Source organism: Tachyglossus aculeatus, chromosome X1 (genome assembly GCF_015852505.1).
Source record: "Tachyglossus aculeatus isolate mTacAcu1 chromosome X1, mTacAcu1.pri, whole genome shotgun sequence".
Lineage (NCBI taxonomy): Eukaryota > Metazoa > Chordata > Mammalia > Monotremata > Tachyglossidae > Tachyglossus > Tachyglossus aculeatus.
In genome coordinates, this window is record NC_052101.1 from 73,483,633 (window position 1) to 73,501,345 (window position 17,713).

The following is a 17,713-nucleotide window of genomic DNA, read 5'->3' on the forward strand; positions in this document are numbered from 1 at the left end:
CTGGCCTTCTCTTTCAACTGCTCCGTCTATTCAAGCATCATTGGAGAGACTACTGCCCAGTAGCAGAATTTGGTGACTGATTTAAGTTTTGTGTTGCTGTTTTAGAATCTTTCATTTTGAGTAGGGATTCTCAAGTGTAGGCTGATTTATAACATCAATTTTCTTCACACTTTTTGTCAGCCAATAATGCTGTGCTGAATCTGTGAAACAATTCATAAGCATTCCCATGTCTTGTACAATCTCAGTAAGGGTAGGCAGACATCTAGAACAATAAGAATGAATTATGAACAACAGGAATAAATTAAAAATTAAAATCAATTCAAATTAACAACATTTAAATAAGTAGCTGAAGCAGAACTTGGAGGGGCCAGTTTTCAGGATTGTCTCCACTCCTGGCAATAGTACTTAGATACAAAGCGCTACATATGTCCAATATTTTAGCAGTTGAGAAGGTAAGAGACCCCTCTTTCACAATCTTGCCTCTGAAACATCTCTACCTGGATGTCCCACCAGCCCCTTAAATTCATTATGTCTAAAACAATGCCTCATCTTCCTTCCAAATCTTTTCCATCACCTAACTTTCCCATCGAAGTTAACACCTCCACCATTCTTCACCTTTTTAATGTCTGTAACTTTGGCATTATCCTCCCTCTCTTTCTACGTTCACATTAAATTTATTGCCAAATCCTATCAATTCTTCCCTTGTAACATTTCCTGGATCTGCCCCTTTTGCTCCATCCAAATGACCCCCCACACTGGTCCAGACCCATGACGTATCCCATCTTGACTACAAAATCAACCTCCTCCATTCTGCTTTCATTCTCTCTCTCTCTCTGGTCTGTACTTCACTCTGCTGCCTTGGTCAATTTTCTAAAACTTCATTCTGGACATACATCTCCCAACTCTTCAGAAACCATCAAGGGTTACCCTTTCCTCTCTCCAACAAGCAGAAGCTCCTGACCATTGACTTGAAGGCACTCCATCAGCTCTCTCCCCTATACGTATCCCCTCTTTTCTTCCACCACACTCCAGCTCACACCCATTGTTCCTTTCAACCCAACATACTCACTGTACCTTGTTTTCTTCTCTCCTACCTCCAAACTCCTACTCACACCCTTCCTCTTGCCTGGAACTCCCTCCCCCTTCAAGTTCTCGCCACCAACCCCTTGCCCACATCCTGCCTCTGGCCTGGAATGCCCTCTCACCTCAAATCTGACAATTACTCTCCCCTGCCCCTGAAAGCCTTATTGAGGACCCATCTCCTCCAAGAGGCCTTCCCTAACTAAGCCCCCTTACCTCTTCTCCCACTCCCTTCTGCGCCATCATGACTCACTGATTTTTTTCCTCCCCTTCCCACCCCCACGGCACTTATGTACGTATCTGTAATTTATTTATATTAATGTCTGTCTCCCCTCCACCCCCCAAGACTGTAAGCTCATTGTGGGCATGGAATGTGTCTGTTGTATTGTACTCTTCCAAGTACTTAGTACAGTGCTCTGCACACAGTAAGCATTCAATAAATTCTATTGAATGAATGAATGAAGTTCATCAGACCACAACTTTCCCCAACTGCAAGGCCCTTTTGACAACACATCTCCTCCTGGAGGCCTTCCCTGATGAAAATTTCTTTTTCCACATCATATCCCCCCAATTACCACCTCAGTATTTCAGTGCCAACTATGAAATTTGGCACTCACACCCACCCGTAGTATTTCTGAACATATCAATTTACAACCCCAACTACTTATTGTTTTTTCCTTTTCATTTATTTGTAAGTTATTTATGTACCTATCTCTTCCAGGACATTGTAAGCTCTTTAAGAATGGGGATGGTGTCTTCTAACTCTATTGTTCTCCTCCAAGGACTTAGAACAGTGCTCAGCACACAGTAGTCACTCATTAAATGCTATTGAATGATGGTTTGGGCTTCAGGTGGCCCTTCACAGCCCCCAGAGCTCTTGGTCTTGTGGGGACTCTAGACCAAATAAGGGCCAGTATCTGCTTATCCCCACTCATGTGGCTTCACTCCCACAGTATTGGCTCAGGACAGAGTTGCTGGTCTGGGCAATGCGGCCTCTGCTCCTGATCTTATGGAGGTGCCTAATAATAACTGTGGTATTTGTTAAATGCTGTGTGCCAAGCACTGTAATAAATGCTGGGGTAGATTCATTCATTCAATCGTATTTATTGAGCATTTACTGTGTACAGAGCCCTGTACTAAGCGCTTGAAAAGTACAATTTGGCAACAAATAGAGACAATCCCTACCCAACAACATGCTCAGATCAGACATGGTGCCTGTCCTATATGGGGCTCGTAGCACAGAGGAAGAACATGTATTCATTCTCCATTTTTCAGGTGAGGTAACTGAGGCCCAGAGAAGTGAAATTACTTGCCCAAGGTTACCCAGAAGACAAATGATGGAGCCGGGATCAGAACCCAGGTCTTCTGACCCCCAGGCCCATGTTCTTTCCACTGTCAGAACAGGTCTCAGTTTCTGCTCACCTTGCCTGCTTTTGGGGATAGGGCTTCATGCCCTCAAGAATGTGAACTCATTATGGGCAGGGACTGGGTCTGTTTGTTGTTGTATTATACTCTCCCAAGCACTTAGTACAGTGCTCTGTACACAGTAAGTATTCAATAAATATGAATGAATGCCCCAGCATTCCTTATATCTGATTTCTACTTCTTTATCTCTCTGTGAAGCATTATTTTAGTGTTCAGGTAAGGGAGCAAAACTTGTTAACAGCTTTAAATCCTGTGTTATGAAGATGAATCTTGGGCTGTATACTGGAGTTTGCATGCAGGCTGGTATAGAATCTCATTTTTGTTCAAGCTTATTATTCATCATTAAGGGATATGTTAACTATGAAGTATTTCATAGTCTTCTGCATGTCCTCATTCATTCATTCATTAAATCATATTTATTGAGTACTTACTGTGTGCAGAGCACTGTACTAAGTGCTTGAGTCCTCTTGAGTGTGCCCCCAGACACAGCCGTTAGCATAGAATATTTCCTGGATGACTGTCTCAAATCATACAGCTGATGCCAATGGCCTCATTGAGTTGGAAGAAAGCCCATCTTTTTACCATCTTCCAGCTATCTTGCCCCATCAGCACCAGATCTTGACCCAAATCAGTGTAAGTGAAGAGAACAAAGATGTTTCCATCTACCATTCCCCAGTTTAAGGGCTTTAATAGACTTCTGAGGATACGACTCTAATTCTGTTTATCTTTCACTTCTCCCAGACACTCTACCTGCTGGCTGCCTCCTGCTTTCTGGATCACTGAACCTCTCTTTTCCTAAGCAATCAATATTCTTCTAGTCCATCACTCTGGTCCTGAGTGTTAGTCCACTAATAATAATAGCAATAATAATTCTGTTATTTGTGAAGCACTTACTCTGTGTGTCAGGCACTGTACTAAGCACTGGGGTGGATACAAGTAAATCAAGTTGGACACAATCGTGTCCCACGAGGGGTTCACAGTCTCAATCCCCATTTTACATATGAGGTAACTGAAGTACAGAGAACTGAAGTATCTTGCCCAAGGACACACAGCACACAAGTGATGGAGCCTGGTTTAGAACTCAAGACCTTCCGATTCCCAAGTCAGGGCTCTATCCACTACGCCATGCTGCTCCACTACTCCTTAGCTAGCTCAAACTAATTCATCCCTGTGGTCCTGATCAAAGACTTCCAGTTCCTTCCATTTCTTTCCCAACTTCTTGCATTTACCTACAAATACATTTCAGATAATCATGGATTTTCCTCCCCATTACCTTGTATATGGCTGCTATTAATGAACCCTGAGTCATCATTTCCTATAGAAAGGCATAAAGCAACCATTCTGAAGAGTTTGGCTGAGTGATAGGTAAGTGAGGTCCATGCTAGCCGCGTACAAATCCTGTAAACCAGAGGGAAGGAAAAGAATGCTTTTTTGTTTGACATAAGGGGGCAAAACTGGAATTAATGGAATGAAATTAAGAAAATGGAATTTTTGGCTGAATATCAGGACAGTCATCCTGACAGTGAGTCTTGGTGAATTATGGAATGGTCTCCCAAAGAAAGTGATGGAATTCCATAGTTGAAACATGGAGAATTGGAAGGCTGGAAAAAGAGTATCTAATCTCAAAGAGAAAATCATGGGATTTATTATAGGGAGCAATTCTGCATTGACTTTGACAAGGCTAGGTATCCTTTGACAAGGCTAGGTATTCATTCATTCAGTCGTATTTACTGAGTGTTTACCGTGTGCAGGGCACTGTACTAAATGCTTGGAAAGTGCAATTTAGCAACAGAGGTAATCCCTGCCCACAACGGGCTCACAATCTAAAAGGGGGGGGGGGGGGGGAAACAGGAATCAAAACAAGTAAACACGCATCAATAACATCAATATAAATAAATAGAATTATAGATATATGCACATCATTAATATAAATAAATAGAATTACAAATATCTACATATATAAACAAGTGCTGTGGGGCTGAGAAGGGAGTAGAGCAAAGGGAGTGAGTCGGGGCAATGGGGAGGGGAGAGCAGAGGAAAAGCGGGGCTTAGTCTGGGATATGGCTAGATAATTTGTTAGGTCTCTTGCCTCCCTAATTTTATTATTTCAATGAAATAATGAAGTCTAGGTTACAAAACTTGATCTTTCTTGCAAATTGTTCAAAGTTTAATTTCTCTAGCTAGACCAACTGTTTTTTCTTGACATGCTCTTTTAAAGTCCTCTACTATTTTCATAGCTACTTTTTTTCCTTACGAATATGGTGAGGCATTGGTATTGGTACATTTGGAAAGTATCTAGTAACATTTAAATTCACAGTGCATTACTGGAAGTCAGACTAAGTGATTGTGATTATTAGACTCGATGTTTGATTTAAATTAAAAGAACATATTCCAGAAATTATTTATAGAGGAAAAGAATCTATTATGAAGAACTCTCTTCACCCTCTTATTAATACTCTGAAGACCACATTAGAATCTATGAAAATGGTGGAAAAATTCCTTCTCTCTGATTTCTGTAAACATAGATGTGTTTGGGGCCTAGAAAATACAATACTCTAAATGGGAGTATTAGGTATTCAGGTATTTCTGCTTTCAAGACCAGGGAAAACAGTTCAAAGTGATGTTTTTGGTCACCATTTTTGAGTGCCACAATCAAAGCAGTTGTTGTGTTGCATTTGAAAACATTAATTGTAGATAAAAGCTTAAATGTTTCTTGGGGGGAATATATTTCAGATAATTCATTGCTGCACTTTTTTTAAGATAATGGTACCACTGTTTTAGCTCACTGATTAATGCTTGAGATTTTATTGCACACTTGAGGGTAATGGCTGCTCTACACAGAGATTTACATGTCCAATTCTCATTAGTTATAATAGAAGCTAGCCTTGTAAACTTCCTGAAATTGACACATTAATCTATTTCTATATTTATGAGACTCAGAGTTTTTTGGAGACATTTGGTTTATAGCAATGCTTTTACAAGGTATCTTATTTTTGGTATTATAAAGTCACATCTGGAAGGTTTTTTTTAACTGATTTATATGACATAAAAATTAAACAAAGAAAAATATTTTATGGAAACAAAGATAAACAAGACATGGGTAATCATGTTACCATCAATATTTGCCCTTTCAGCTTTATGATTTGTTGTCTGTGCACAACAGCTTAAACCTGCTTTATTCCAGTACCAGAGCCCAATCCAGAGCCCATTTTTCAATACTAAGCCTTTTCTTATACTGTATTTACTTGCATATTTGCCCCACTTTTTTGCATAATTTTCAAAGCTCAAAAAAGAGGGGAATAGCTATTATATGGAGAATTAATATTGCGATAAGGGGAGGCAGGAGAAAAAAATAGAGAAGAAAAAAATCGAAGAGAAGAGATAGGAAAAAGGGCACTTGATACTGTGCCTCTTAGTTCTACTGCACTCTTTCAAGGGCTACATACAATAGGATACTCCCCCTTTTTCTCCCCTGGAGTGTGTCTGTTTTAAAGAAGGCATTCCCCTCCCCCAGCATTAGACTTGTCTGCTGCATTATCATGTTCTGACCTTTCTCCATCTTTGCCCTTAGTGTATTCTATCCCTTTCCCTCTTTCTATCCTGGTGTGCATCAGTATCACCAATTTCAATTATCACTTCCCATCAAAAAAAATCATATTCATTTCTTCCTCAAAAATTTGGGGGGGAGGGGGTTTGCAGAATTATGCAGTAAAGGCAGTTATGCATGTAAATATGAATGTGCACATAAGGATATCCCTGTTAAAGTTTAAGCTCCTGTTTTGTGCTTTTGTCATACTTTTCCAAGGGCTTAGTACAGTGTGCTGCTCTCAGTAGGTCTTAAAAAATACCATGACTACTACTACTACCACCAGCATGTGCAAAGGTGATTTATTAATCACATGTAAAAAATTATTATACACATGCAAACATATTTGCATAGTCTCCTTGTTCAGGACTACTCTATCTAACGCCAGTTGGTGCTATCTTGTAGTTAGGATTCCCAGGTTGAAAATTCACCAGTTGGGTATTTGTTAGACCCCTAGGCCTGGCCCTTCCTAGTTGGCTTGAAATTCACATACTGGATTTTGATGACTCTATCATCTTAACATTCACTCCTTGCTCACCCCCAAAGACTTCACACAGTACTCAACCTGTCAGAAATGTCAATAACAAGGCAGAACCTTGTGTTCTACGAGTAGTTGAACAGCAGAGAGCAGTCCTGAATCAAGGATTCTGAAACTGTTCCATGAAACAAGACTGAAAGGTGAAGCTTTCACAAGAGCAAACTACATGGGACACAGTCCCATAACATGAAGCCACTATATATATGCCTATCATAAAAGCCTATGCAGCAGTATATATCTGAATACGTATATATCTTTCTTTAGATGTACAAACAATAAAAAAAATCTTGACAAAATTTTTTTCTCATTACTATTTCTATTTTGAATGTCTTTCCAGCCTACCAGTCAGGGACGTTATTATCAGAAAGAAATGAACCCTCCTCATTCCAACCCAAGGTAAGGTCCAGATGGTGAAAAAGCAGATTGTTTGGAGGATTAAATGTACTCTGCTTTTATTTAATCATGAATCATTTTCTACATTTTGATCCAGAACATTTCATGTTCTGTCCTGGTCATATAAATGTTTTATCTTGGGTGGCGGAAGAAAATGTACTAGAGTTCTTAAGTATCTTCCCCTCTTCACATAATTTAATGTGTTTATATTTAACAAGATTGAGACTCATGATCTTAAATATTCATTTTCTGCTTTCAAGTGTTCTGAGAGATAACCCTATTATTTCAGACCTGCATCAAGTCATAAGTTGGGCCATTTGATAATAGTTCCATGTGAAGCTGTGGTCTGTTCACAGTGTGCAATGGAATTTAAACGCTATTGATCAAATGTGTCAAGACAGCATTATGTATAGGAAATTTCATCAACATGTGTAACATAATGTAGTGTAATTCAATAAAATGCTTAATCACTCAGGAAAATTAATTTACATTTTCCTTTATTAACATTCAAAGCCAAATTTCATGGACAGAAAAATGCAGTCTATTTCATTTGCCAGTATGTGATCCACTAATCTTAAAGTTTTCTTAGAAAATTGTTTTACAGGCAATCCTACTATCTGTAAATTACCTGACTGGCTGTTGCCTCATAAATTCAGCAGCCTTTGTGAATTGCCAAGAAGGCATTATTGGACCATAAATATAGAAGATGACAAAATTATGAGGTCAGCATGCATCATCATATAAAAATTGGAAAAAATGTATCTAGTAAAATAGTAATTTATAACCTGTAATTGAAAACCATGATTCATGTTGTAACATACATTTATTTTATTTCTTAAAAACTCCACCCTATGCTATTAAACTGTGGTGTGCAAAACATGATTTAAAGGACCCTGGTAAATAAAATCGAAAATCAAAGCATTCTGAAATAGCAATAAAAGAAGTAACACATAGGTCTAGCCACTCAGGTAGACAAGCCTGCAAGGATAGATTCTGCACTGAATTATGAAGGTCACTGGACTCGAGCTGTCAAGGAAAAGATTTCCAAAGTTTTGAGTGTTTCAGGAAAAATGCTTTGCCTCCAGTTTCCCTAAACTTTAAGGTCAGAAGCACTTGATACCAGCACTGTTGTGGGGTCCTCTCCCAAATGGTTAGTACATTGCTCTGCATGCAGTAAGCACTCAATAAATACCATTGATTGATTGGTACGGCTTCTCCAGCCGATCACATCTCTACTGATAGTATTAGAGGGAGGGAGAGATTAAGGAGACCACCACAGAGAAAAATTAAGTTCCAAATGGTATGAGGCTTTAATTAGTGGAAGAAGTTATATGCAGATCCCAGAGCAGAGTTCCAATTATGAGACCCTCCCTTCTTCTGTCACAAGTCACACATTGAATGTGTCACGAGGTAGTGGGTTGGCGTATTAAAAGCTCAGGCTTCTATTGGAATTTGTAGTTGGGGCCTGAAGCATATGTATCAGCATATGCCACCCACCCCCACCCCGCACCCCCACCATGTGTATGATTCAAGCCTTGAATCTGGTAGTCCAATTTTTTTAGATCCACCTCAAATCTGCAAAATGGCTGCATTCCCTTGAGCAGAATTCGTTTGATGTAATGGGCCTGATGCTGTGTTATAACCTCCCTCCCTGGTTGCCTTTTTCATAGCTCTGTACTTGATATTTTATAGGTAGCACTTTTGAATTGGATTTGAATGTCTAAAGTTGACCAGTGCAGACACCATGATTCAGGTTTTCCATGCTGTGTGTGGCACTTACATTCTTAATTGGAAGAGTTGATATATTCTGTGCTCACTCAAGCTTCTTGGTGGCTTTCAAGTGTAATTGCCTCTAATCCGATGTAGAGTTTACAGAAGCTAGATAACTAAGCCAGAGCTATGCCTGAGAGGAAATTCTAGCCTATACTAAATGCAAATCTTGAAAGGTACTATTCCCCAATTGATATTAAGAGTTGCAGGAGTAGATATAATTCAACTGAGAGCCTCAGAAGCACATCTTTTCCTCTCTTGAAAGGGCTAAGGGATCAGCTTTGCCACATTCCCAGGTTATTAAATCAAATACTGGCTACTTTGCCAAAGGATTCAAAACTGTTTCTCCAAAGTTCTGAGGAACCGAGTACTTGAAGAAAAAAATAAAAGCGACTGGGGTCTGGAGTTGAAAATGGAGTAAAAGGAGCAATGCAATTAGGATAATAGAAGAAACATGAAGATACAAAGACCTCTTACCATAAACCTAACACCGTTGGGAGGAGAAAGTACAACTTGTGACCAGCACCTGTAACATTATATTCTGGGACAGAAGGAGGAGCAGGAGGCAGTAATTAAGATGTTCATAAACTATGAACGTTATTTCAATTAAAATTTGTATTGAGGTTGTGACAGAAGCTGTGTGTACTACACTCAGTTCTATCAGAATACGGGTTTTCACTATTCATTTTGGCTGGAATGTGCAAGTGAAATTAGGGAACATTCTTCTAACATTGGGCAGCTGTCTGGATTTTTTTTGTAATGGTATTTGTTAAGTACCTATTACGTGCCAGGCACTGTACTAAGCACTGGGGTGGATACATGCTAATCATATTGAACACAGTCCATGTCCCACATGAGGCTCATAGCCTTAATCCCCATAAGAGAAGCAGCGTGGCTCAGTGGAAAGAGCCCGGGCTTTGGAGTCAGAGGTCATAGGTTCAAATCCCGGCTCTGTCACTTGTCAGCTGTGTGACTTTGGGCAAGTCACTTAACTTCTCTGGGCCTCAGTTTCCTCATCTGTAAAATGGGGATTAAGACTGTGAGCCCCCTGTGGGACAACCTGATCACCTTGTAATCTCCCCAATGCTTAGAACCGTGCTTTGCACATAGTAAGTGCTTAATAAATGCCATTATTATTATTATTATTTGACAGATGAGGTAACTGAGGCACAAAGAAATTAAGTGACTTCCCCAAAATCACACAGCAGACAAGTGGCAGATCTGGGACTAGAACCCATGTCCTCTGACTCCCAGGCTGTGCTCTTTCCACTAGGCAACTCTGTTTCTGGGCTGGATACAGCACAATGCAGTGTTGGAAGAAGCAGTTGTGGTCACGTGCTGTGTTGTACACAGAGCAGGTTCTATAAGTGTGAGTTTTCCTTAATATGGGATGTTGTAAGAATGCAATCGCTACATTAGAGAAGAATTCGGTGTACATTGAAGTGAGATATCAAGCACACTCATTTTGATACATTCCAGCTAGACAAACAGAAAAAACTGGATTGTGGGCATTTAATTACTAGCATCATTATGCAAATTGGTTATTTAGGCTCAAATACAGCCTTTGCCTGCTATGTTTTCTTTAACATAACAATTTGTCACTAAAGCAAATCTCAAACACCAGGTGTCCATACTGTTAGTGTCACAAATAGCGTTACGTCTTAGAACAATGACTGCCTCAACAAGGTTCAAAAATGCCAATTGTAATCTAATACATTTGAAGGTGGGGAAAAAACAATTTCACAGCTCATTCAAGTTGAGAAATGTTTCCTAGCCCATAGCTGCCAGTCTTTTGAACTGAGCGAGGTGGATGTTGTTTTCAATTTAGTGTACTTTATTTTAAAATTCAGTGTATTGGTTTTCTTGAATTTGATTGGCCTCCTGAGGCTGTTTACTTGTTTCTTTATTTATATTTTGTCCACACAAATGATGAATTCTCTGCTCCGTAACTGATTTTATGAAATAAGAACTATTTACTTTCTGGGTCTCTAAATTAATGGATTGTGCCAATAATCAGTTTCTTCTCTTTTAGGATTAATATATTTGTAATTCTTGCTACGTATAATCAAAGGTTCTACAAATTTCCTAGAATCTATTTTAATGAAAAACATTTGAAAAAATATTTTTCAAGCACCCAAGCAGTAATGGATGGCACACTTTTCTGAGGTGTTTATTTTAGACATATCTTTTACCTGTTTAAAAAATGTCAGTACTGACTGTGATAAGGCTTGAATCCTTGATAACTTTGCTATTTGTGAGGGTGATATAAATTTATTTGTATCTATAATTGGGTGGTAAAGGGCTGCAGTCTTTGACAAGTGATTAATAACTACTGACCTCAGTTCATACTGGCTCAGCATAGATTGAAGCAAGTTGTCTTGTCATCATAACCTACATGAATTACATTGAACTGATCACAATGTCATCATTTTTCTTTTCTCTGCAATCTTTGATATTTGGAAGACTAGTAAACTTAGTACATTTTTTCTCTTGTTAATAAATCATTTCCAATGGAAGAGCATAAGAACTGCCATTATTAGGTCAGACCAGTATTCTGTTTCTGACAGTGGCAACAAGATTCTTGGAGAATCCCTGATCTAGTTGTCCCTCGTTGACATCAGTCTTTAATGTTAAGGAGTGTAACATGTAGCATCCCTAAACTTTCCCCTCCATATCTAAAGCCTTCCCTCTCAGTCAATCAATCAACTCCTCACTTTTGGCTTCAAGGCTCTCCATCACTTTGCCCCCTCCTACCTCACCTCCCTTCTCTCCTTCTACAGCCCACCCCACACCCTCAACTCCTCTGCTGCTAACTTCCTCACTGTACCTCATTCTCGCCTGTCCCACCGTCGACCCCCGGCCCACGTCCTCCCCCTGGCCTGGAATGCCCTCCCTCCACACATCCGCCAAGCTAGCTCTCTTCCTCCCTTCAAAGTCCTACTGAGAGCTCACCTCCTCCAAGAGGCCTTTCCAGACTGAGCCCCCTTTTTCCTCTTCTCCTCCCAATCCCCCCAGCCCTGCCTCCTTCCCCTCCCCACAGCACCTGTATTTATGTTTGTACAGATTTATTGATCTATTTATTTTACTTGTACATATTTACTATTCTCTTTATTTTATTAATGATGTATATATAGCTATAATTCTATTTATTCTGATGGTATTGACACCTGTCCACTTGTTTTGTTTTGTTGTTTGTCTCCCCCTTCTAGACTGTGAGCCCGTTGTTGGGTAGGGACCATCTCTATATGTTGCCAACTTGTACTTCCCAAGCACTTAGTACAGTGCTCTGCACACAGTAAGCGCTCAATAAATACAATTGAATGAATGAATGAATGAACCAATAGTATTAATTAAGTGCTTACTATGTGCAGAGCACTCCACTAAGAGCTTGGGAGAGTACAATACAACAGATTTGGCAGATATGTTCCCAGTCCACAATGAGTTTACAATCTAGAGGGGGAAGTCAATTGTGGACCTCTCATCCATTAATTGATCCAAATCCTTTTAATCCTACTCATATTTTCTGCTTGAAAAACTGAATGTGGTTACAATTTCCACATATTTAGCCCATGATGTTTGAAGTGTTTCCTCTTGTTTGAGCATACTATCTTCTTGTGTCAACTAGTATCCTATTACCTGATATTTTGAAATTTGGTATTTTGTAATGGTATTTGTTAAGCACTTACTATGTACCAGGCACTGTACTAAACTCTGAGGTGGATACAAGCTAATCAGGTTGGATACAGTCCCTTTGCAACTTGGGGCTCACAGTCTTAATCCCCATTTTTCAGATGAGTTAACTGAGGCACAGAGAAGTGAAGTGACTTGCTCAAGGTCACACAACAGACAAGTGGTGGAGCTGGGATTAGAACCCAGGTCCTTCAGCTTTAAGGCAGTCAGTCAATCAAGTTTCCCCCTCTTACTTATCCTCACTCCTCTCCCACTACAACCCAGCCCACACACTTTGTTCCTCTAATACCAACCTACTTACTGCGCCTTGATCTCATCTCTTTTGCCTTTGACCCCTTGCTCATTCCCTCCCTATTGTCTGGAACTCCCTCGGCCTTCATAACCAACAGACCACCACTGTTCCTATCTTTAAAACCCTACTAAAAATCATATCTCCTCCAGGAAGACTTCCCTGAGTAATCTCTCATTTCCCTACCCTATTTTCTCTCTCTTCTGTTTTATTTATGCATTTCAGTCCGTATCCCCTAGCTCCATCCTCACAGCTCTTATGTACCTATCCTTATACTTTGTGTTCCCCCTACTTGTAATTTATTTTAATGTCTACCCATCAGATGGTAAGCTCCTTGAGGGCACGGATCATGCCTACTTACTCTAGTGTACTCACACAAGTGCACTGCCCAGATCAAGTGGGCAGCAGAGTGAGTTATGGACTGGAGAGGGGAATGACTCACACAGTAAATGCTCAATAAATATAATTTGATTGATTAGCTGTAAATGTTTGAGGACTAGGGTGCCTCCTTAGTTGTAGCTTTCTGAAAGATGCCATTAGATCTAAGTACAGCCTGTCCTACAGGGCTCTCTCACTTCATATTTTCCATTCCTTCCCTTCCAATCCCCTCCCTATAATAGAGATTGTAGACACATTCTCTGCCCTCAATGAGCTTACAGTCTAGAGGGAGAGACATTCATTCATTCAATCATTCATATTTATTGAGCGCTTACTGTGTGCAGAGCACTGTACTAAGCACTTGGGAAGTATAATTCAGCAACAAATAGAGACAATCCCTGCCCACAACGGGCTCACAGTCGAGAAGAGAAACATGTCTACCAACTCTGTGGTATTGTATTCTCCCAACCACTTAGTACGATCCTCTGCACATGGTAAGTGCTCAATAAATATGATTGATCTAAAGAGGGTCAATGTTACTTTCTTTTTTAATGATATTTGTTAAGCATTTTTACTAGGTACCAAGCACTATACCAAGTGTTGGAGTAGATACAAGTTAATCAGGTTCGACACAGTCCATGTCCCACATGGGGCTCACAGTCTTAATTCCCATTTTGCAGATGAGGTAACTGAGGCATAGGAAAGTGAAGTGCCTTATCCAAGAACACACAGCAGACGAGTGGTGGAGGCAGGATTAGAACCACAACCACTGGAGATTCTTGAAGAGTGAAGAAACATGGACTGAATGGTTTTTGTATAAAAATGATCAAGGCAACAGAGTGAAGTATGGCCTTGGAGTGGGAAGAGATAGGAGGCAGGGAGGTCAGCAAGGAGGCTGATGCAGTAATAAAGTCGGGATAAGATAAGTGCTAATATAGAGAGGGAAGGGTGGTTTTTGGCAATGTTTTGAAAGTTTAACCAAGAGGATTTGGTGACAGATTGAATATATGGTTTGAATGAGAGAGACGAGTTGAGGATAATGTCAAGATTATGAGCTTGTGAGAGAGCTAAGATGGTGGTGCTGTCTACAGTGATAGGAAAAGTCATGGGGAGGGCAGGATCGGGGGGGAACGTAAGGAGTTCTGTATTGGACATGTTAAGTTTGAGGTAGCGGCAGAACATCCAAGTAAAGATGTCGTGAAGGCAGGAGGAAATACGAGACAGCAGAGAAGGAGAGAAATCAGAGCTGGAGATGCAAATTTGGGAATCATCCCCATAGAGATGGTAACTGAAGCCATGGGAGTGAATGAGTTCTCCAAGGGAGTGGATGAATATGGAGGGTAGAAGAAGACCTAGAACTGAGCCTTGAAGGACTCCCACAGTTAGGGGGTGTGAAGCAGAGGAGGAACCCGTGAAAGAGGCTGAGCAGCCAGTGAGTTAGGAAGAGAACCAGGAGAGGACATTGTCAGTGAAGCCACTGAAGTCAGTGAAGGTTGGATAATATTTCCAGGAGAAGGAGGTGGTCCACAATGTCAAAGGCAGCTGAGAGGTAGAAGAGGATTAGGAAGGAGTAGAGTCCATTGGATTTGGCTAGAAGGAGATCATTGGTGACTGAAAGAACAGTTTTGGTAGAGTGAAAGAGGTGGGAGCCAGATTTGCAGGGGTCAAACAGAGAATTGGAGGAGAGGAAGTGGAGGCAGTGGCTGTAGACAACTTGCTCTAGCAATTTGGAGATGAATGATAGGAGGGAGATGGGGCAATAACCTGAAGGAACATTGAGGTCAAGGGAGGGTTTTTTTTATCATAGAGGAGACATGAGCATCTTTGAAATCAGTGGGGAAGGAGCCATTGGAGAGTGAACAGTTGAAGATGTGGTCAGAGAGAGAAGAGAGTGAGCAAGCACTTTGATAAGGTGCAAAAGGATGGAGTTGGATGTGTAAGTGGAGGGATTGGATTGTGAGAGGAGGCGGGAGATCTCTTGAGGTATTGCTGGGAAAGATGGGGGAGTTGAAAAGGGGCAGGAGGAGTGGGGGAACTGGAGAGGCATAGGGGAGATTTCAGAATTAAAATATAAATCTAAAATAAACTCCTGACCCTGCCTTCCCATAATGAGCCAGATGAAAACCAACCAAAATATAGGAATCTTTGCTTAACTGTGACTTTGAGGAATCCATCTCAATCAATCATATTTATTGAGCACTTACTGTGTGCAGACCACACTATTAAGTGCTTGGGAGAATACAGTGCAACAGAGTTGGTAGACACATTCCCTGCCCATAACAAGCTTAAAGGTAGTAATCTCTGCTGCCAAAACCTTCCCAAACGGAAAGGCATCTGGATCTGATTATATTCCTGCATGAAGATTTTTACAAGGAAGGAGAGGATCTAATCATCAGGTGTCCACAAGGGCTCTTCCTCAACATGGGACACAGGAAATGCCATGGGTCTCCAAAGATGCCACTATCAGAGCTGACTATGGAAACGACCAGGGAATTTCACTGCCTTACATTGCTGGCAAGATTCTAGCCAGATTCCTTTTGGACAGGCTACTGATGAACTTCATATTGTCTTCTGTGTACAACGCAAATCGCTCTGTGGCTTCAAACCACATCTCAACCCAGCTGATATGATCTTTGCAGCATGTCACATACAGGAAAAGTTCAAAGAGCAACATAAGACTAGTGCTCAGCCAACTGCTAACTGCAGAAGCATCAATTTCCTAGGCATTCTAAATATTTATAGAGGCATTGCTTCACCCAGCGTCCCCTCCTTGCTCATGCTCCTGGGTGGGGGGCCCAGGGCTACGAGTCACCACAAGCTTGGCCCCGGTGACTGGAGGCACAAACTATGGTGCCGCGGATAGATACATTTCTGGGAGTCAGAAGGTCATGGGTTCTAATCCCAGCTCTGCCACTTGTCTGCTGTGTCATCTTGGGCAAGTCACTCACTTCTCTGTGCCTCATTGACCTCATTTGGAAAATGGAAATTGAGATTGTGAGTCCCACACGGAACAGGGACTGTGTCCAACGCTATTTGCTTGTATCCACCCCAGTGTTTAGTACAGTGCCTGGCACATAGTAAATGCTTAACAAATACTACCATTATCATTATTATTAAATCATGCTTCATTATTCCCCAGCCTCGTGTGTTTCCCAAGCACTGTAAATGTGCTATGCTCATAGTAAGATCTCAATAAATACTTAAATTGTTTGTTATCAGCTCTCTTTGTATTATTATATTTAGGTCTGTCCATTACCTGTATTGCTCCTCTGCCCAGGGCTTGACCAGGATTAAAACTGATGAGCAGTGACAGGAGAGAGATTACACAATGAAATAGCATAGTGACTTCATCTAGTCCCCTAGAGAAGAAAAAATGGCTGGGGCAAGTGAAGGAAAAGCTCCCTGTTTACCACTGGAATTTTTGAACACCCAAGTGGCTGAAAGACTGGTTGGCATTCAAGCTTCTCATAAAGCACCTTTCTACCCAAGATTCTCAAGTCCTTCACATACATTGAGCTAAATTCTCTCAGAGTGCAGAGGAATAAGGTGAGTAGTGTTAGAAATTACATAGCATGAGCTTTCAGGCCAGTAGAATTCCATTTAATGGACATTAGTGGTCTGAAGGAGTCCATTTTCTATTGATTTAGTAACATGCTTCTAGTGAGCTGAGTAGTTGCAGATTCCAAAGATATGTAAACTACTCCCATGGAGTACTTTATAGTCTCAATAATTCAGTTACTTTCATGTGATTTTTTTAAATGAATAGGATGGATCATTTTTACAATTAAAGTTAAAACAACAGGAGCGACTGTTAAGCCATAATGCCCATTCTATTTCCTTTTCTTGATGTATTATTATTATTATGGTATTTGTTAAGCACTTACTGTGTTACTAAGTGCCAAGCATTGTTCTAAGCGCTGGGGTAGGTACAAGGTAATCAGTTTGTCCCATGTGGGGCTCACAGTCTTAATCCCCATTTTACAGATGAGGTAACTGCGACACAGGAAAGTTAAGTGGTTTGCCCAAGGTCACACAGCAGACAGGTGGAGTAGTCAGGATTAGAACTCACATCCTCTGACTCCCAAGCCCGTTTACTTTCCACTAAGCCATGCTGCTTTCCTAATTTTGTAATAAATTATTCAACTCTCCCCTTTCCTTTTCATTCTATTTAAGGACTGCCAAAAGATAAAGTGGTTAATTTCAGATAAAGTTATTCACCCCTATATTCAGGGAGGAAGAGGAGCAGCATGGCCTAGTGGATAGAACATGGAACTGGGAGTCAGAAGACCTGGGTTCTAATCCTGACTCTGCCAGGTGTCTGCTATGTGACCTTGGGCAAGTCACTTAACATCCCTGTGCCTCCATTTCCTTAACTGTAAAATGAGGATTCAATACCTGTTCTCTTTTCTACTTAAACTGTGAGCCCCATGTGGGATGGGGTTGGTGTCTGACCTGATAAGCTTGTATCTGCATAGACTGTAAACTCACTGAAGGCAGGGAACATGTCAGCTAACTGTGTTGTATCGTACTCTCCCAAGCACTTAGTGCAGTGCTCTGCACATAG

At 40.7% G+C, this 17,713-nt stretch overlaps 1 protein-coding gene across 1 annotated transcript in view; it reads left to right on the plus strand.

Annotated features, from left to right (window-relative positions):
* Positions 1-17,713, plus strand: part of CFAP20DC (CFAP20 domain containing) — a 259,149-nt gene that overhangs the window by 201,259 nt on the left and 40,177 nt on the right. The window contains exon 18 of the mRNA XM_038771702.1: positions 6,967-7,025. Coding sequence (XP_038627630.1) covers positions 6,967-7,025 — 59 coding nt within the window. The remainder of the gene's footprint in view (positions 1-6,966; positions 7,026-17,713) is intronic.